General features: G+C 31.2%; 1 protein-coding gene and 1 long non-coding RNA gene across 7 annotated transcripts in view; both read left to right on the top strand.

Annotated features, from left to right (window-relative positions):
* Nucleotides 1–21,806, top strand: part of LOC133206322 (H(+)/Cl(-) exchange transporter 7-like) — a 53,134-nt gene that overhangs the window by 23,404 nt on the left and 7,924 nt on the right. For 5 of the 6 annotated variants that reach the window (XM_061342279.1, XM_061342276.1, XM_061342277.1 and 2 more), the window contains 13 exons: nt 739–804; nt 9,209–9,344; nt 9,727–9,836; nt 9,928–10,071; nt 13,902–13,988; nt 14,138–14,296; nt 14,576–14,689; nt 14,922–14,976; nt 15,336–15,396; nt 16,259–16,400; nt 16,542–16,635; nt 19,567–19,745; nt 21,161–21,184. In XM_061342279.1, coding sequence (XP_061198263.1) covers nt 739–804; nt 9,209–9,344; nt 9,727–9,836; nt 9,928–10,071; nt 13,902–13,988; nt 14,138–14,296; nt 14,576–14,689; nt 14,922–14,976; nt 15,336–15,396; nt 16,259–16,400; nt 16,542–16,635; nt 19,567–19,745; nt 21,161–21,184 — 1,371 coding nt within the window. The remainder of the gene's footprint in view (nt 1–738; nt 805–9,208; nt 9,345–9,726; nt 9,837–9,927; nt 10,072–13,901; nt 13,989–14,137; nt 14,297–14,575; nt 14,690–14,921; nt 14,977–15,335; nt 15,397–16,258; nt 16,401–16,541; nt 16,636–19,566; nt 19,746–21,160; nt 21,185–21,806) is intronic. The other variant, XM_061342278.1, reaches the window with a different exon arrangement.
* On the top strand, nt 848–2,201 carry LOC133204517 (uncharacterized). Its single transcript, XR_009723586.1, has 3 exons — nt 848–1,275; nt 1,942–2,038; nt 2,140–2,201. It is a non-coding gene; the product is annotated as an uncharacterized LOC133204517 (long non-coding RNA).

The following is a 21,806-nucleotide window of genomic DNA, read 5'->3' as shown; positions in this document are numbered from 1 at the left end:
TTCACTATCATTACGGACATTATAATTTAAAGATGTTCCCTTTTTCATATTGCCACATGGGGGATATGTGTTTCTCAAACATTTCTTGTTTTATTTCTGTTCTCATGATTGTATATCATTAATCAAACATTATTGCATTCATGATCATTAAACAGAGAAAAAAATATCCCATGGTATGTATGAAAGATGAATATTTTATAAACTTGTAAGATGTACATGTATAGCTAAAAACTTGTAAGATGTACATGTATAGCTAAAAACTTTGCAGAATGTAGCTTTGGGTAAAGGGATTCAAGTTTATTCAAATAAAGATCGAAATTTTCAGCAGTGTTGGCAAATCATCTCAACATGGATGTTTTTTTAAAATTTTACCGTCATCACTTACGGTCATGATTTATGGCCAATTTTATGTTTTGATAAATGATGATTCATGAATGCTCAATAAGGAGTTTTAAGTCATTCTGAGCATGTCTGGTCATACTGAAAGTAAATAAAAAGGAAATGGGTGTTGTCTGAAATTGATAGATTTCACTCTTTTATTTGTTTCTAAGCATATTTTGAATACTTTTTTCTTCCAAAGTTGTTCCTTTTATCAATAAAACTATCATTCTCAAGATCTTATCTCATCAGAAATTGGGCAGAAGACCTATCTCATCTAGTTTACTACCTTCTTTTCTTGTTCCGTGAATCTCACCCAAGCCAAAACTATTGTAATAAGTGAAAATTGTTTTGTTTCAGAGCATGAATTATGATGTATGTGAGAATGTGTTGTACCTTAAAGATCAAGAAAAGTATAAGTCAAAGGTGATTATGATTAATTTTTAAGGATGGATTCTTGTCAGCATTTTACGTCGTCAATGGGTCTCCATAAATTATGCAAGTCGTAAAATGCAAAATTCATATTTAATTATACTGAAGGAAAAACTATTAGTTAATTTGTCAGTTTAAGTAATGTTGAATCTATTTCTTTTGAAATATATAAATTTTTCGTAATATTTTCTTGGATTTGCGACAATCGCCATAATATTCGCAGTTCGGTAGCGAATGTCAACATGTCCAGATCATTTTCCGTAGAAAACCCCGAGAGGGTTGTTTTGTAAAACCTACAAACTGTGAACATTATTGAAGCATTCCAGAAGCCCACGGACAGTTATGACAAATTAAATCATAGTTATTTATGCCCGGGGCATTCCGATCAACTTGAAGGTCACAAACATGTGCAAGATTGCAGATCCACGTTGCCTCGTCTGATGTCATGTCGTGTGCAGTGAGCATGTAAGTTAGTTATAACGTTATATGTCTGAAGATTTTTATAATTTTGAAATTGAATTCAATTACATGCTGGTTTGTATTGATTTATGGGAATTCGCACGGAAATTATAGATCTGTTATCAATATTTCGTCTGCTTATTCCCCCGACTTGTCAACATTTGAAGAGGATATATTTCGTGTGTTCGTCAGGTTTATGAATAATAATTCACAAAAATAGCATTTTTTGTATATGATTACAACAAATTTATATTTTTAACTAGACTACTTTGTTCAAGACACAACAATCATCAAGTTATTAGAAAAGTAAGGTGTTCCGCTCGGGTACAAATCAAACGGAAAAATAACTTAATATTGTATGTGGAAATATCAATAATATTGAAACACACAATTGTCTAATAAATAGAGCAAAATGAAACATTATTGTTAAAAACTATTTATATTATTGTCTTTTTACTTTTCTGTACTTTTAAGATAAAAAATGTCTATTTATTTATATCCAACACATTATAATATAAGACATTATACATGTGGTAGAATCTATTAAAATATCTTCATTCATTGAAATCAATAAATGAAATACAGATGAGATAAGTTGTTTAATCTTATAATCAATTTTCATTAATTTGAAAAAAAAAATAGTGAAAAGGGATGTTCATCTTTAATTCTTAGGAGAAAAACAACCCTGCTTTACCCTAGACTAGAAAAAAGACTGGAGGTCAAAATGCAGGATGATTGAGCAGGGAGTGCTGGCAGATGGACTATTGAGGTACATGTATAAGAAATATAGACACAACTTTATCTAACTATCATGTAATGCAGCATCTGTGCTGCTATGTAAAATATATTACTTTTTTTTTAAAATTATAGGTCAACAAAAAATTCTGACTTTCACCAGGTGGACACATGTTCAGGAAGAAATTCTCACATCAAATGAATGATGGCTGTCTGTGAAAAAGAGATTTTCTCAGAATATATCATGTCAGAAGCAGGAATCACATATTTATCTGATCAAAGAAATTTTTTTTTAGAAATGTGGAAGTCAATGCATGTTATCAGAGTCACTGCTGCTTGTTGCATGATTCCATTCTTGATTTTTTTCAGAAACTTTCAGTCAAAAATAGTTTTATTTATAATTATATAACGTTTAATTATTTGATTCTCAAGTACCCGATACAGTGCACGCTTTGTAGAATGTGATTACTTTACAAAATCTTTGATTCAGATTTGAAATCTTATTCCCAGAGTGAATTTTTCAAGCATTATCTTTCATTAGAATGCAATGTGAAGATTTACATGTACATGTACTGGCATTACAACAACTTGTAAATGATATATACCTAGCTCTATGTATTCAGTTGCTTTACATTTGCAAATACAGATACAATTTTAAAATACAGTTCTGAAATGCATAAAAATGTGCCTGCTTTAGATCATTTAGTTAAAGGGTGATTTTAAGCAAGAGCATGCCGTACAAAATTGCTGGTAGTGGCCGGGTTAAAATTTTGATTTTTACAAATGAAATATACAGTCATGTACTTGCAGTAGAAACCCTCAAGAGGTAATTTTTAATTCAATTTCAATACAAGTTATTGACACTGATATATAAATGTTTGTGTTACAAATTCTCAAAAAGATATTTCATCCTTGAATAAGTATTTCGCATCTAAATGTGAAATTAGGTTTGATAGCTGCATGCATATTATTGTTACAAAGTTCAAGGATGTCATTTTCAGGCAAAGATGTCAAAGGGCATTTGATTGTCATAGATGGCTTTTTTGTTATCTTAAAACTCCAGCAAATTAAGTTTACGCAATATATGATCACATTGAGGAGTTATATTTATTGTTGCTGAACAAACTATATACTTATAAATGTGTGTAGGTATTTATTGTCCCTTGCTTTCGCGAAAGAGAGGTGACATTAAATCTCATTCGTCTGTCAGTCTGTCTGTCACAAAAACTTTAATCTTGGCCATAACTTTTGAGTGAGAAGAGATTGGGCTTTTGTATTTCACATGTACATTACCTGTAACAAGACCTTTCCAAATATACTGTGAATTTTGACCCTGTGGCCTTGAAGTTTGACCTACTTTTCAAAAAAATTAACATTACCTTAAATTGGTCATAACTTTTGAATGAGAAAAGATAGGACTTTCATATTATGCCTGTTTATTACCTGTGACAAGACCTTTCGAAATTATACTATGACTTTTGACCCCGTGACCTTGACCTTGAAGTTTGACCTACTTTTCAAAAAATTAACATTTCTTTAAATTGGCCATTAAATTTAAATGAGAAAAGATGGGGCTTTCATATTAAATATGAACATTACCTGTAAGAATACATTTCCAAATGTACTATGATTTTTGACCCCATGACCAATACCTTGAAGTTTGACCTACTTTTCAAAATTTTTATCTTTGTTTATAACTTTTGATTTAGAAAAGTTAGGGCTTTCATATTTGACATGTGCATTAGTAGTGACAGAGTGTTTCCAAGCATGCTATAATTTTTGACCCCTTTACCTTGACCTTCATGTTTGACCTAAATTTCAAAAATTTTATATTCGGTGATTACTTTTGAATGACATATGATAAAGTGTTCATATTTGACAAGTGCATTACCTGTGTCAAAACGTTTCTGAATATGCTATGATATTTGACCCCGTGACCTTGTCCTTCCAGTTTGACCTAATTTTCAAACATTTCATCAGTTTGCTAACTTTTGAAGGAGCAAAGATAGGGCATTCATATTTGACAAGTGCATTACCTGTGACAAGCATTTCCAAATGTACTATGATTTTTAATCCCATGACCTTGAACTTAAAGTTTGACCTAATTTTTTAAAAGTTTATCATTGCTAATAACGTTTGATAGAGAGAAGATATGGTATTTACATTTGACATGTGCATTACCTGTTTCAAGATCTTTCTGATTGTATACTCTGGTTTCTGATATTTTTTTTTACATGTGCATCACTTGTAAGATCTTTTGGATTTTATTACGATATTTGACCTCATGACCTTGATCTTGAAGTTTGATGTAGTTTTGAGAAGCTATAGTCTTTGCCATAACTGTTATTAATTCAATAATTTATGTCTTTTTTTGTATGATGCACAGATAAGACAGGACAAACAAACAAGACAGTTACAATATGCCATAAATAATGGCATCCTATCCACTAAGACATCGAAAGCGGGGGACCACAATTCTTTGAATTTGTTTGTTGTTTTCAAAGCTCAGTTTACAAATGTAAAATATCCAATAATAACATAATACCAGGGACCTATATGTATATAACTACATATACATGTATAGGCATGTATATTAGTCCCTCTGATATTCTTAATTAAACATTGAATGTCTAGATGCATATGGCATGTTCACTATACATGTAAACATTGAATGTCTAGATTCATATGGCATATTCACTATACATGTTTATATCATAAATAATGTTTTGAAATCTTTTCTAGTCTATAAAAATTTTATGTATGATTTTTCTCATAATTTTTTGGAAGGTTTATTATTTATTCCTGGTTATATTGAAGGTTAAGTTGCTTTGAATTAGTCCTGTGCATGTGAAGAATGTATGTGATAATTTTTCTGTAATTGCCACTAGAAAATTGATGTATTTCATAAAATTGTCAAACATAACATTCATAAGAATAAAAAGACAGAGGAAATTCGAAATGAATATTTTGAATATCATTAGTGTAAAATACCATAAAAATAGAATGTATAACTGGTAGAAATGAATGTTTATGTCACAATTACACCAAATTGATATATTTTTGGGGGAGTAAAAATCTTTCTTATAGACATTAAAAATACTCTGTAAATTGAAGATGTCAGAAAGTATAGAGCAAATTCGGGCTAAATTTTTTTTGATAATTTGCCTGATTACTATATCTTTTTTACCTTGTAAATTAATCTTGAACCTTTGAATATTCATCAGACAAAAATCTAAATATTTGACATTATATGGTCAGTTGTAAAAATTGAGATGAAATTTCACGTGAATTCATGAAAAGTGAGAATTTTGAAAAAATATCAAGGAAATTCGGATTAAATGTATTTATTGAATATAAAGGATTTCAAGTTATCTTTTCACCAGCTCATTTCATATGAATTAGTCATCAAAAATAAGTAACAACTTTAATTTTATGGTGAAAGATATTTTTTCAGTCAGCAAAATTTATTCATATGCATAAATTTCAAATTTCTCTGAGTAAAAGTACTATTTTTAGGACTGACTTTCAAATGACCTTGACTGAAAATCAAGGCCGATGACACCAAAGTTTTTGGATGTTAAAAAAGTGTAAACAGTCTGAATATTGAGTATTCAGAAAATCAAGATTCTGCCATTATAAGAAATATGAGAAGAATCCATCCTTAAAGTACAAGCACTGTAGGGTTCAGATATTTTTTATCTTTAGAACTTAAGTATGATACATGCAGCCAGTCACTTTTCACACTAACAATTAACATGACCTTAATTGTATATGTTGTATGTTTAAAGAAATATCTGTCTATTAATTTAAGGAGAAGCAGGACATGTCACATGAGTCTCTATTATATATACAGATGCTAATTGTTGTTAAAATCATCAGTAGTTGCGTAAATTTTGTCAACTTGTTAAGCGTCAACATATAAAAATATTCAAAAGTTTTTTAAAGAATAAGTCAGTACCATGTATTTACAAATTGTGAAATAAATCGATTCATTTCTCCATTTCCTTACGCTGCAGTATCTAACAAGTCAGTGATGTCATATATGATCTGTTATTGCAGCAAGATCAAGTACAATGATAATTTCTGTGTGAGAGCAGAGATTCTATGTATTTATATTATAGTTGGTTTTTTAAGTTTCTGTGTGACATCATAGTTGTTTTACCCATTGTCAGAAAATTTTGAGATGAAGCTTTTTTTATCACACCTTTATTTTGTTCAACAATGTCCTGTGCAATATTGAGGTAAGCTTCACCTTTAAATATCGCTACTCATGTATAAAGTTATTAAAATGGAGGACTTAAGTCCAATTGTAAAATTTGAATATTATTGATAGAATTTTTTCTCAAATGAATTTTTTTTTCACATAAAAGCCTGAAAATGTGAGTAATTTATCCAATCTATGTGAAAAAAACTTGCTTGAAAAATTCTCAATTCAGATTTTAAAATATTTGAAGAGATACAGTACGTGCAATGTTATTCTTGACAATTCTATTGTGCATGTATCTATTGTTTCGTGTGTGTATCCTATTGTATCGTGCATGTGTCCTATCAGATTTTTCCATTTATCGTAGCGTACGAGGGGGTATCAAAAAGTTCATGGACTAGCGCCATAAAATTAAAATCGCTTTTGGTACATCAATGAATTTTAATATATTTAGTAAGCATCATCTTTTTTATCTATAGAATAAACCATAAATCATTAGTTTTATTTTTTAATAAATTGTTGATGTTTTTGCAAGCAATGGTATGTCCACTCTACCTGAGTGTAACTGAAAAACTGAAAAACTCTTTCGATGTGAACATTTGTCAGTAAAAAATCCCGTTATTTCAGGCATGTAGTACGACACAACTGTTCTGTAAAATTTGAAATTTTTACCCCATTCTGTAAGTTCTATGAAATTTAATAAAGTAAATTTTATATGGGGTGTCAAAAAAATTAAGGACTTGTAAATGACGTCAGAAAGGCAGAGGGGTTTCTTTTTCCAGCATTCTATAAAGTTTCGCACCTGGAAAAACTGGTATAGACCTAAGGAATTTTCAAACGGGCTACAGAAAAATAACATGCACCCAGAGTACTTGTTTTTAAATGCCCAAAAAGACTCAGAGAGATGAAAGATGCACAGTTAATGTTGATTTGTAGTCAGGGTGTCAAAAGTCAGTCACGTCGAAAAGTGACGTTGATCATGTGTGGTAGACATTGAACTCCATCAAGCTAAGTATTCTGGCAAAATCAGGTGAGGATCTTTCCCTATCTATATATCCATTTACAATATCATATGCATTGAAAGCAGCTGTTCATGACATTGTAAAGTCATATAAACAAGACGGGTTTAAGTCCTTACTTGCCTCCAGGTAATGTCATCAAGATAAGAGTATGAGGTAAAGAGAGCGGACATGGAGAAACAATGACGTTGTTGGACGTCATGAAACTAAACGGCGACAGCGCCGTGTGATCATATCATGTCTTTTTCATTTTTAATTAGAATGATTTGGAAAATTTTCAACATATCAAACTAAAATTTTCAACATTTCTTAAACTTCTGTTGTTTTATGTTTCTTATAAATTTTGTAAGCAAAGACTGCATAATATTAATTTTATCGCATCAGTCCACGAACTTTTTGATAACCCCTCGTATGTTGCGTTTATCAAGTTTTGCATTTATCAAGGTTTTTGTTTATTTGTGCATTTGGAAGGCATCTTATTTTACCGCCCTTATCAAGAAAAAGATTGAGGTACTCCTATCTACATAAATTAACGATTTAGAAAAAAGAAAAATGAATAATGAAAATCGACATTGAAAAGAATTGTAAAAGAAAAGTTAAATAAATGTTTACTAAAGATTTCATTATATTCACATACATTTCATCAGTATTTTGTACAAATTAATGAAGAATTATTTACTGGAAATTATAAAGTTGTGATAAACGTTGGTTTAAAAATAAAATTTATCTTAGCTGTTATAGTTTGCTAGGTATTTTGATATTTTCAGTAAATACAGTTAAACTTCGGTATTTCAAACTCTGATATCTAGAATACCATGGATATGCCAAAATGATTTGGAAGTCCCAAACACATATTGTTCTTTAAGTATTTTACACTCAATATCTGGAATCCTCGGCTATCTCGAACTTTTTTGTATCCTTTTAAGAAGCCCTTTCACTCCTACCCATCCCCCAAAAATTCTAGACATAGGTACTTGTGCCAAAACCAAACAGTGTCCTTCATTTGGAGAAAAACTTATTTACACATTACACAATTCTCATGTCCTTGAATGAGGTTGAAAATTGGTACACATATGCACTGGTAGATTAGCTAAAAAGGAAAATATTTACAAATTTTAATACTTTGAATCTTTACCTTTGTTTTTTTTTTTTGCATGAAAATGTATGCATTTAATTCTTATGTATAAATGAAACAATAAATTAAAATTAATAATTTAGCAATATGTAAAAAAAAAAAAAAAATCCAATAAACGGTATTTCAGTCTTTTGTCAGTTGTTTACATAGTATAAAATGTTAAAATAACTTCAGTGAAAATGATAAATACATATGTTCATAAATTGTGTTTATTAAAAAATTGAAATAGTTATTTCATATTAATACATGTAACATTTCGTTTTTTACAAATTTGTAATTAACCACTTGTGTATCCTTTCAGGTTTTGCTTTTACTGTATTGTGCGTTTATCAGATTTTGCATTATAAACTTGCGCATTTATCAGATTTTGCATTTTTCGTGAAGACTGTTTAACCTGTTGTATCATGTATCAATCCTATTGTATTATGTGTTTATCCTATCATATCATGCCTGTATCCTATCCTATGATGTATTATGTCAAGAGTAACATTGCAGGTACTGTACATATCCTCTTACATAGTTTTTATTCATGCTAAAAATTCTTATGATGGACTCAATATTGGACTCATAAACATAATCAAAACTTCATACAGACACTGTAAAGAGCAATGAATAAGAAATGAAGTATGATGATGGAGCTACTTTAATTAAGATGTGCAGGACATACGAAATTAGATATATACAAAATATGAAAAAAAATGATTACATTTTTTCAGCTCAAGGTCCTGCTCCTCCTTAAATAAGCACAAATTAAAGAAAAAACAGCAATTTTCCATCAACTGCCCTAAATTAAATATGAGATAAATATCAGAGGTCAACTCTTGAATACTTTATTTTCCATTATAGAAATGGGTGACTCTGAGATGGTTGAGTAAGTGGTTGGTAATGTTTTTCATTGGATTAGGAACAGCTCTGCTAGCAGCAACCATTTATTATGTTGTGGAAAAGCTTGCACACTACAAATTTGAATTAATTCAACACTGTATCCTTTGTGAAGTGATACATTTAAATTAATGACAAAAGTTTTTCTATAACTCTTTGCTTGATGTAATGGGACCTGATATTATCATTAATCATCATTAATTTTATAACTTGAATTGCAAGAAAAAATTTATCCAATTATTTTTCTTAAAATAAATTGGTTTCTTTTTAAATGATTGTTTTTAATTAAAATTTTTATTTAAGCATATGGTCTTCAATCATGCTGGAATGTTGTCAAGGGTTTTTAAAATCTCTAATGAGAAAAAACTGATTAATTTTTATGGGAAAAATAAAGGTTCACTGTAGAAATCTTCTATAATAATTTATTGTCTTGGCATAAGAAAGCAAATCTATGATGAGAAATTTGTCTTTGACAATGTAAGATTTTGATGAATGTGCCAAAAATAATTGCTTGTATCAGCCTGCTTTACTGTGGATGGGCATCAACTTGGTGGTAACATTAGCAGGAGCATCTCTGGTCACATTTTTACAGGTATGCTATACTGTACAGATATGGAAGGGGGTTTGAATTATGTATTTATATTGTAAAAAAACACAGACTTAATATGAATATGAATTTACAGCCATTGGCAGCAGGGAGTGGTATTCCTTACATTAAGTCATACCTAAATGGGATCAAGATTCCAGGCTTGCTGACATTCCGAGCCTTTGTTGCTAAAACTGTGGGTGTTGTTTTGTCCATTCTTGGAGGGCTGGCCTGTGGAAAGGTAAAATTATTGAAAATGTAGTGTTTTAAAATAGTTTGCTGAAGTTTGAAACAGTGAAATGCTACTTTTTTCCCTACTTTTTGACTTGTCAATCCCAATTTTTTTCATATTTTGACTCTTAACTTGTTTTCATCTTCTTTGATTCATTATAAATACAATCAAGCTACTATAGGCTAGGTTTCTTTATAGCTTTTAAACTGTACAGTATTGGGCAGATAGGCTATCAGCTTCCTCATTCAAGATTTAGCAATGAAAGTTCACACAGAAAATCTCAGAGACTTAGAACCACTCCTACCCTGATTATTTTCAATATAGCATTATATAGGGGAATTTTGAAACATTAATACACAATTTTGATTTCTATTTAGGATATCATCTGATCCTATTTAAGTGTTTAACAACGAAACTTCATGTACTCTAGATTATTTATAGCAATGTTATATCTGAAATCAAATTTAGATAAATCATATTAAGAATCAGGAATTGAAGTAAGGGTAAAGTATGGAGTATGCAAGAGATGATTTTGTTGCAAAGTAAGAAATTGATTTTAATTGCTATTTCAAAAAAAAAGTCTTATTAAAATTAATCAATCTTCTATTCATTACATTTTATACCTTTATGCATGTTATGTTGGGAGGTGGGGGAGGGGGAATGGGGGGGGGGTATTAATTCATATTTGATTGAAATGCAAGGATACAACCTTTGCAAAATTTAGTAGTTTGCCCACAACTATTGAATAACTTATTACAGAGAATGCACACAATAATTTAGCTTATTTGCAGGCTTATAGTTCACTTTTGTTATTCACTTCATTGCTTGAGCTTTTTACAGTTTTATGTTTGTGAAATAATTTGATTACTTGAGTCACTAATCCATGAAATATCATTCACAAGAACATGTACTTATATGCTGGACTGAACTAAATTTCATTATCTCTGTCCAACAGTACAACAACACAGAGTAAGTAATTATAATTATATGTCTCAATCAGGAACTAATGATTTACTGAATTTGTCTGGATAGACATACATGTTAACCCACTGTAATAGGAAAAAGGTAGATTAATACAAAAAACAGCATGCAGCATTTATTGTATATATAGCATGTATATGTAAAACAGGCCTTTCAAAATCTTCTGGTACTGGGTACTTTTACCCAGCTGAAGTCATGATTGTACTGGCCAAAGTGTTAGTCGAAGAAAAATTTTATAACATATTTTTCAAATTAATACCACTTCCACATTAAGGTACCTCTTACTTTTGAAAAAGTACCACCTATTTCTAATCTTTTTGAAAGCCCTGGTAAAAGTCTACATAGCATTTTAGAGGCATTTTTAATCAGCTAATGAAACATATTTTAAAATTAAAAAAAAAAAAGAAGGCAATTTGGCTTGGAATTCTCATTATAAAATTTAGATTTTGTTTTTGCATACAGCAATATGACTTCATAGTATTTTTAGCACACACAAAATCTCTGTTTGAATGATTCAAAGCAGCATTGCTAAATGTGTGTCATACAGAATATTGTGTTAATTAAGAAACATGTTTGTAAAATAAGCAAAAAGTTAGCAGCTTTGAAAGATTCAGCATGTACAATGTAAAACAAATTATGGTCTTTCCTTAACTATACAAACAATGAGTAGTTAAAGCTACAATTTTGATATTTAAGAAAAAAAAAAATCAAAGCTTTAAGTCAATTTTTTGCTGAAAAAGAGGTAGTTTTTCTGCTTGATGCAGTAGGGTTAACATGTATGTTGTAGACATCAATTAATGTGAGCCCCAAAACCTTAATTAAACTGTAAAAGCATGTTAATTGTCAACCATCAACTAATTCATTCTTCTATCATCATCTTATTTTGCATGTTTGTACACAGAGAAAATCGGTGCTGGTAAATGAAAAGTTAGCATGTTTCATTAAAAAAAAGAACAAAACAAGACAGTAATCATAGCGAATCATATGTGCTCTCTCTCTCTCTCTCTCTCATTCTCATCTTTGACCAAGTCCTTTATTTTAGCAGGTGGTGAGTATTTATTACATACAGTGAATACATGTACTTCTATTATTATTATATTTATTATTATTTATTATTATTTATGCTACAAATATATATTGAAGTACCGGTATTATATTTTGATCTGTACATGATTTATAGAGATCTGATTTCTTAACCAGTTTTTCTTACTTGATGCAGTGCTAAAATTTAAGTCAGATATTTTAGTTAGTGGTAGTTACATGTACAAAAAGCAACATAATTATAATATGTTATTTTGGTGGATACTTATTTTGACATATTTTAGTGATTGAATCTGGATTGCTAAAAGTAACACCAGTGAAAAAAAAGTTTCAAGTTGATACTTTATTTGGTACTGCTAAGGTCACATGCTACAAACAAAAAGAAAAGGATGCGTGGTATATATTTTGGTTGTAAATGATGCATATATTTTTTAGCTCACCTCAACGAAGTTGGGGGGGGGGGGGGGAGCTTACGTAAAACCCTCGGTATCAAAATCCCAGGTTAAAATTTTTGGAGCAGGTTTCTTTGCCTTATATCAATCAGAGATCCATGGACCATTTTTGTTGTATGTTTCATTATACTAGGTTTTAGATGCTGCAGTTTCAGCCAAAGAAGGACCAGGTTAATGTTTTTGGAGCAATTTAAAGTTTTTTGAGCAGGTTAAACTTTTTGGAGCAGGTCTCATTTCCAAGTAACTATAAGTTATTGACCAAACTTTCATGGATGATAAATCTAAGGATGCACACTACCAGGCTTGCTTTGGATGCTGAATTTAACCTCTTTATTCCTGATGAATGACCAAGATAAAGTTTTCGGAGCAGGTTCATTCTAAAATAACTATCAGTCCTATGTTGACCAAACTTGTATGGATGATAAATCCAAAGATGCACACTACCAGGCTTGCTTTGGATGTTGCATCTGACCTATATTTTTTGGATGAGTGACCAGGTTAAAGTTTACTGTGTGACTTTGCCTAATACTTAATAAAGATAACATTCGTTGAGGTGAGCTCTGTCATCTCTGTTTACTTAAGTATGTTTATCACTTTATAGAACATTATTGAAAAACTATGAATGAAAAATGAAATTTTATGTGGCCTTTTTTAATTAATATTAATATAGATTTAGTTGTTATTTTCATGAATTTTGAAAAAAAAAACAATTTTAATTTTAATGATGCGCCTTCTTGTTTAGAATCCATGAAATTTTACGTCATCCAAAATAATCTGCTTTACAGTTTTAAGTTGTTTTCTTTTTTTTATAATGGCCTAGAACCAAGCACATAATTTGTCAGTGAGTGGTTGGTTGGGGCATTGTTCTGTATATTTCAAGTTATCAAATAACACCACCAAATTGAGATAAATAATTCAACAAAAATAGATATCACCCAACCTGAATTTCCTCTAATTTTATTGATTTTTAAGGAATATTATTTTTTTCCTATGCTTCTTGTATTTTTAAATCTTTCTTTTTTTTCACATATGGTGAAGAAGTTATATACAGATAAAGGGGGAAAGAAAAATCATGATCTTTTAATTTTGAAATATATTTCAATAAAAAGTACATTTATGGAAATACACTTTGAATATATTTTAATAAGCCAGTTCAAACCTGAAAATCCCTCCTTAAATTAGAAAAATTGAGGAGAATTCATCTACATGCAGATATTTCGTTTACAGTGAAACATAGTTGCAGTGAATGCCAAAGGTCTATTCCAATCCTGTTCTAATTTCTTTTTGAGGAATTATTTTTCAGATGTTTACTATAACTGTATTCATTAGAAAGGAAATGGACTAAATATAGTTAATTTGTTGTAGGAAGGCCCCATGGCCCACTCTGGCAGCATTATAGCAGCAGGGTTTGGAAGAGGAAGAATTAATTTTTGCAATGGGAAGACTCTCAGTGTAAGTAATTTCAAACAAATGTTAATGAATGAGGAATGTTTTATAAATGAAATATTACCATATTTTTTTTTTGTAAGAACCAACTACATTTTTATTATTTTTAATGCAAGTAAATAACAAATAGTTATATAGCTTAATTTGTTCAACAGTTCTATTCAGTCTTTCGCAATGATCATGAGATCCGAGATTTTGTTGCTGGGGGTGCAGCCTCGGGAGTGTCCTCAGCCTTTGGTGCCCCTATTGGGGGAACGCTCTTTAGTTTAGAGGAAGCTGCCAGCTTTTGGAATCAAGACCTTACATGGAGAGTTGTAAGTCAGCTGTGCAGTCATCACTTTATTATACTGAATATGAAAATTTTATTGATTTACTCTTTTCAAATGATCAAAATCAGCCTGGGCCTTTAGGCGTAATTGTACTTAGAATGGACCATTACAATTCATACACGCACATGTTCAATATTTACGAGAAGGCAAGTTCACTATGCTTCAGATTTTCTTTATAGACAATAAGCATGCTATGGACATTAAATTAAGAAACTGATCATATAATTTTTGACAGCATGTAGAAGTACTTTTACTTCCTTACAGTTTTTCTCCTCAATGGTAGCTTGTTTTGCCACAAACTTTCTAATCAGTGCCATAAATGGAGATCCCACAAAGTTAGCAGACCCAGGCTTGGTCCGATTCAATGCCTTTAAGTTTGTAAGTCTACATGATGATGAGTATATAATTCATGTATTAAATTAAAAATCACATTGTAAAAGCAAATGCTTGTACCTTGTATAAAAGTAACTGTGATTTGTAAGTGCTTTCATGGTAATTTGAAACTTTTTTCTTTAAGTAAGGAATTGAATGACATAATTGGCATGAATCTTATCAGTTTTTTAAGTGTTTGATTTGCTATGTAGTATGAAATAGACTTTTTTCATTTTAGGATTTAAAGTTTGACCTGATTGAAATTCCAGTCTTTATATTCATGGCAGTGATAGGTAATTGAATAATGTTTTAGGCATACACAACTAACAATTCAATAGTAACGGTATTATGCACTTTCAAATCTGAATCGTTTTGGTGCAGTTGTTCATGTATTGGTAGCTGTATTATCTTTGATAAATGCACCATTATGTTTCTTGTTTTTACCAAGAAAAATATATTTTAAAGTTATTAAAATTATTAATGCTTTTTATACTGTGCTTATATACATGTATATACATTGTTAACACTTCAGTGCAGAGTGAATATTATTTGTAAGCATGATGCTCAGTTTAGTATAATCAACATTCATAATAATTAGGTCTTTTTGAGAATTTTTTTTCTTTTTAATTATAAATGTTACCTTTATTGACAGGTGGGTTAACTGGTGCCCTCTTTGTTGTGATGAATTATAAACTCACAGTTTTTCGAAAAAGGTAAATATCATTTTCTGTGTTATCATTTTAATACTTCTTGAATGAGTGTCATAGTTGTATTTAAACACTGCTTTTGAAAGTTGAAATGTAAACATTTGACATGGTGAAGGAATTACTCTGTCATATCAACACCTAGTTGTTTATGTCACCCTGCAATCTTGCTTTTATACCTCAAATATAAAAATATAATAAATATAATAAAAATATTTATATAATCAAAGGTAAACAAATCTATTATTTTGTCTTTTCTACAGCTGCTGTTAAATAGTTTCTATTTTATTTGCTCATGGTGAATATAAGTCTTTGAAACTAAATAATGCTGCCTGAATTTTCCTGCAGTAATTTCATGGGTCTAGGTTTTACTTTAGTATGATAAAACAGCTAATCACTGTCTAGCTGGACAAAAGCAAATTTATTGTCTCGATTGATAGAACTTTTTTTCCCCTCTCTGATCATCAGGTAATAATTGCTGTCTTGGGGGACAATAAACCTGATACTGTCCTTATAGTGGCCAGTCAATATGTATGTAATGATTCCATTTTGGTGTTTCATAGATGCAATCAAAAGATTTATTACAGAAACCTGAATGAGAGTTGTTTGTGCAATCAATAATCTGAAATATTCTCAGCACAATTAAGTTCTGCCCGTATTCTTGCCAGATAAATTTTGTCATCTTTATCAAGTACATGTTTCCAGTAATGAAAATTACGAGACTGATGTGTCACACGGACTCACACCTATTGTTGCAATCATTGAATTGCAAGGCAACTCCTTCAAAGTGTTATGTATTAAAATATTATCCTTATTTGGAAGCTTTGCATGTAATGAGTTTACATACTGGCTGATGGTGTGTGTTCTACAGGTATCTGGACAAGAACTGGATAAAAATAATAGAGGCCGGGCTAGTGGCAGTGGTATCTGCTGCAGTAGCATTCGGATTGATGGTTGGAGTCAACGAATGTACAGACAAAGCCCCATTTGACAGCCATGCAGTCACTGCTTCCGTAAGTGGTATTTTGTAACGTGGATTAAATTTACTAGTAAAACTACTATTAAAACACTAGATTACACATTGTATTGTCTTTTGGGAATCCTGCAAACTGATTAAGTTTGTGTGAAAAATGATACAAGTTTGTCATTTTCAGGTGTACTGTTCAGATAAGAAACATAACAGTTTGTCCACATTATTTCTTACTACACCAGAGGGGTGTCTGAAGGCCCTGCTTCATGATCCATTTGGTAAGATAAATATACTCCTTCCTCCCCTGCAAACAAAGTTTAGGTTTGTAAGTCAAAGATTGGACTCAGGGTCACTTGGACAACTTCATTCTCATTTGCAGAAAAGTGCATATATTGTCTCTTTGGAGAAGGATTGGAAGTTCATAATACTAAAAAGACACTTTTGATTTTTTCAGTGCAATTTTAGTACTGATATGTTGTTTTTCATAGATTAAAAATGTACCATGATTTAGCTTTCAAAAGTCAAAGTCATGTTACATGGGTGAAGGTTTTTTCCATTTGCAAAAAAAGTTACAAATTTTATCCAGAAAATAATTTCAAATTGTCATGTAGAAAGTATTGAGCCTTAATTTTGTCAAACTCATAATTAAAGCTCAGTTTTTGAAAATTAGTGAAAAACAGTTATTTGAAGTCTGATTCCTTATTAGGTCACCCGAGTCACTCAGGTGACCTATTGCTATCTGTTTTCGTCCGTCGTGCGTCGTCCGTCGGTCGTAAACTTTTGAACATTTTCAGCTTCTTCTCTTGAACCACTGAACCAATTTCAACCAATTTTGGCATATAGCATCAATGGGTGAAGGGGTACAAAAATTGTGAATTTTATGGTCCCTGCACCCCTGGGGCCTGAGGGGTGGGACTAAAACCATCAAAATTAGTGCTATCTTTAAAAATCTTCTTCTTTACTCCTGGACATCAAGCAGTCAAACTGTTGGCATGATTGTAATAAGCATTAAGCCCTCTACCAAAATTGTGAAATTCATGACCCCAGGGTCAGGGGTTCTGGTGCTAGGGTGGGGCTATATAGATCATATAGTGAAAGTGCATTATTTCTTTGAAAATCTTCTTCTCTACTCCTGGGTATTATTGAAACAAATTGAATACATAGTTATGATAAGCAAGAGTGACTACCAAAATTGTGAAATTAATGGCCCCAGGGTCAGGGGTTCTGGTGCTAGGGCAGGGCTATATAGATCATATAGTGAAAGTGCATTATTTCTTTGAAAATCTTCTTCTCTACTCCTGGGTATCATTTAAACAAATTAAATACATTCTTATGATAAGCAAGAGTGACTCAACCAAAATTGTGAAATTCATAGCCCCAGGGACAGGGGTTCTGGTGCTAGGGCAGGGCTATATAGATCATATAGTGAAAGTGCATTATTTCTTTGAAAATCTTCTTCTCTACTCCTGGGTATTATTTAAACAAATTAAATACATAGTTATGATAAGCAAGAGTGACTCTACCAAAATTGTGAAATTCATAGCCCCAGGGTCAGGGGTTCTGGTGCTAGGGTGGGGCTATAAAGATCATATAGTGAAAGTGCATTATTTCTTTGAAAATCTTCTTCTCTACTCCTGGGTATTATTTAAACAAATTAAATGCATAGTTATGATAAGCAAGAGTGACTCTACCAAAATTGTGAAATTCATAGCCCCAGGATCAGGGGTTCTGATGTTAGGGCGGGGCTCTATGTATTATAGAGTGAAAATGCATTTATGTTTAAAAATCTTCTTCTCTGCTCCTGGGTATTATTTAAACAAACTAAGTACATTGTTATGGTGAGCAAGGATGCCTCTTCCAAAATTGTGAAATTCATAGCCCAAGGATCAGGGGCTCTGGTGTTAGGATGGGGCTATATAGATCCTATAGTGAAGGTAAATTATTTCTTTGATAATCTTCTTCTCTGCCCCTGGGTATTATTTTAACAAATTAAGTACATTGTTATGATACGCAAGGATGCCTCTTCAAAAATTGTGAATTTCATGGCCCCAGGGTCAAGGGTTCTGGTGAAAAGGGGGGTGGGGGGGGGGGGGCTCTATTGATTATATAGTGAAAAAGCAAAATTTCTTTGAAAATATTCTTTTCTGCTCCTGGTTAAAAAGCAAAGAAGCTAAGTGTATAGTTATGATGAGCAAGAGTGCTTCTCCCAGAGTAGTGAATTGCATGACCCCTGTGTCAGATGTGCTGGGGTAAGGGTGGGGCTCTTGATAATATAGTGAAAATGCATTAATTCTATTAAATAATCCTGTCTGCTCTTAGTGTTAAGCAGATAAAGTGATTACTTATGATGGGCAAACTTCTGGTCCCAGAGTGAGAGGCTCTGGTTTTTCTCGCTGAGGAGGGGGGGGGGGGGGGGGGGCTCTATTGATAATATAGTGAATCTGTAATAGAAATGCATTATTTCTTTAAAAATCTTCTCTGCACCTGGGCATATCAGGGGCAAAAAGAGTAAAAGTTTTAATAAGGAAGAGTATTTTTACCAGATTTTTGAACATCTGGACCATTTGGTCAAGTGTTCTGGTCCTGGCATATAGTACTTTGTATTCTACTGAGAGGAGTTATTCCCCTTTGCCATATACTTTTGATAATTAATCACTGTAAATAATGTACTTAAAAGGTTAATAGAATAAGAAAATTATGCAAGAATTTTTATTGTATAATACAGAAAGTACTATCGTAGTTTTAATGATCAGGTAGACTTGTAAGTAATAGATAAATAAAAATGAGACAAAAATAACTTGTCTTTTTAAATGTCTTTTTCAAAGACCAAGAGAGGCCAATGTAAGAGATTTCAACAAGAAATTAAAATAGTACAGAATTAAAATAGTACAGAAGCACTGATAGTTTGTTAAATTAAATATACTGTATGGTGATAGTGATAAATGGGGAAAAGATTAGAACCTATTTTATGAACTGTTAATGAATACTAGATTAATTATTTTGTTGATCCTGATCACCCTATTTTTCTTGCTTTTGGGCAACAAAGCTTCAACTTTCAGTTCATTTTATACTCTATGGATCCTCTAAATTGTTGCATTATACTCAGGTGACGGTTAAGGCCCTTGGGCCTCTTGTTAAAATAAATTGTACCCAAAAGACTGAATACCTTGATTTTCAAGAAAATATGGAATGGTGAAATGTTATTGTAGAGAGCCATGGTCCAGTGAGTTTAGTGGCCTTTATTCTCGTCTTCTTCTTACTTGGGGTATGGACCTATGGACTGAGTGTATCCAGTGGTGTCTTTATCCCATGTCTGGCTATTGGGGCTGCCTGGGGAAGACTTGTCGGTATAGGGGTGGCTAACATGATGCCAGAAAACCCTAATCTGGTAAGTAAATGTTACCTCTGTTTTATGTGATGGTTTGAATGCAGCACTTTGAGTTGTTTTCTCTTGGTGAGATGGTTTGTCTACTTTCAATTAAAATATAGAGTTCTCAAGATATATTTCTTATATACAAAGCTTTCATTATAATTTTGACAATAAACATTTAGAAAAAATTCTGCCTACATTTATCCCATACAAATTCTGTAGCGAGTGTTGGCTTTAGATAATTATTTAGGGTCTTTACTGGTTAATTTCATTTAATTTCAACATTTCCCATGTTAATACTAATGATACATCTTATCTAATCTTAATATTTTTTCTAAAAAAGAATTAATGAATTCTGGTAATTATGATATGTAATAATAACTAATTTTTATTGTTTATTCTTGTTATTGCATGATTTGGTGATTTCATAAATCCAATCTACACAGGAGCTTGAAGTTACTTTAATATGAACTTTGAAAACATTTCCAAATTACTTCTTAAAATTTGAAGTCATTTTCAGTGAAATATGGCTAATTTTTTAAAATATAGCATATCATATTATTCATTGGAATATCTATAGATGTTAGTTAAAAAAATATTCAGAATTTGAAGTCAGTTTTGTTAGATGAGTGTTACTACAGGACCACTAGGGTTTCAGTATTTTTCTGTATCATTTTATTTTCTATTCCTGACACGTACATCTTATCGCATTGACAAATTTAATGATGTATATCATAAATTTTACTTTGGAAAGAGGAATTCAATTATTACCTATGACCAGATATGAAGTTCTTTTTTTTTGGGGGGGGGGGGGGGGGGTTCAGTTTAGCAGTTCTAGAAGCAGCCAGTTGACAAGTGATTTTTCACTCAATATATGTGTGCCTGAATTCTTTCATATACAGTAAAACATGGTTATAAAACATGCTTATAGTGAATTCACGTCCTGCCGTTTTAAAAAATATTGTAGTCTTAACAGATATAATGAATTACTTTTATAACAAATCAAAATTGGACGTCCCTAGAACTTTGCTTTAAGTGTGTTTTACTGTATGTGAAAAAAATGAAAGTATACATTTGTACATGTAAAATTGCAATATAGATTGGAAAAGGAATTAAATGATACAGAAATATATTTTCATAGTACCCTGTCATAAAAGATAGGGTGTACAAGTTGAGTTAGTATACAGTTGAACTTCATTATCTCAAACAATGATAACTCAAAAACTGTGGATACGTCGAAGTGCATTGGAAGTCCCAAACACTTATTCTTTAAGTATTTGAATCCTCATATCTCGACGTTTTTTCTTGGTCCCATTGAGTTCAAGATAACGAGGTTTGACTGTATATAGAATTTTCTTAATGGTGGTATATTAAGCAAAACTTGTATAATGATTTACAGAATATATAATAACTTTAGTTACTATACACATAAGGCAGCCAATAGCTCACTGATAAAGGTAAGAAAAATCATACTATGTGGGAGTTTTCTGTTTTGTTCATTTTCTGTGTAAAATGTGTCACTAGTTTTCTGAACTGAAGGAGGGGAAGAATCTTCAATGACAAGTGTTTTTTTTTTTATTGTTCAAAATCATTTAAAGATTTTTTTTTAAAATAAATATTTACCAAAATGTGGTCAGAAAAAGTTCAACTGCACTATATATTGCAAGTCTAGTACATATTCTCAAAATGTAGTTTTTCATTACCATTGATACAAATGGAATGAATGATTTGGCTCATTGTTTGACTCCTTAGGATGTGTATAATTTCCTTGAATGAAATTTAAATAAATTTTTGAATAAAAAAAAAAATCAAAAATTTTAAGAAATGCCAGCTAACGGTTAACAAAAAAATTTATATATGCATTATAGTTAAGAGAATTGAATAACTAAGTGCTTATTGTAAAAGAAACATATACATTGAACAAAACTAAAATACAAGGAAAACTATTATGCAAGAGGAAAATGATACAAGGAGAAAAACTACTACATGTAACATAACACTAAAACTGATTGCTGAAGTGTAAATGTTGCTTGACCATGCATTATTGATCTATAAAATTGGCTGATTGTGCATGAAAGT

Source organism: Saccostrea echinata, unplaced genomic scaffold (genome assembly GCF_033153115.1).
Source record: "Saccostrea echinata isolate AGI-Se365-2 ecotype Australia unplaced genomic scaffold, CSIRO_AGI_Sech_v1 ptg000054l, whole genome shotgun sequence".
Classification (NCBI taxonomy): domain Eukaryota; kingdom Metazoa; phylum Mollusca; class Bivalvia; order Ostreida; family Ostreidae; genus Saccostrea; species Saccostrea echinata.
Note: the sequence above shows the minus strand (reverse complement) of the source record. Positions and strands in the feature narration are given on the sequence as shown.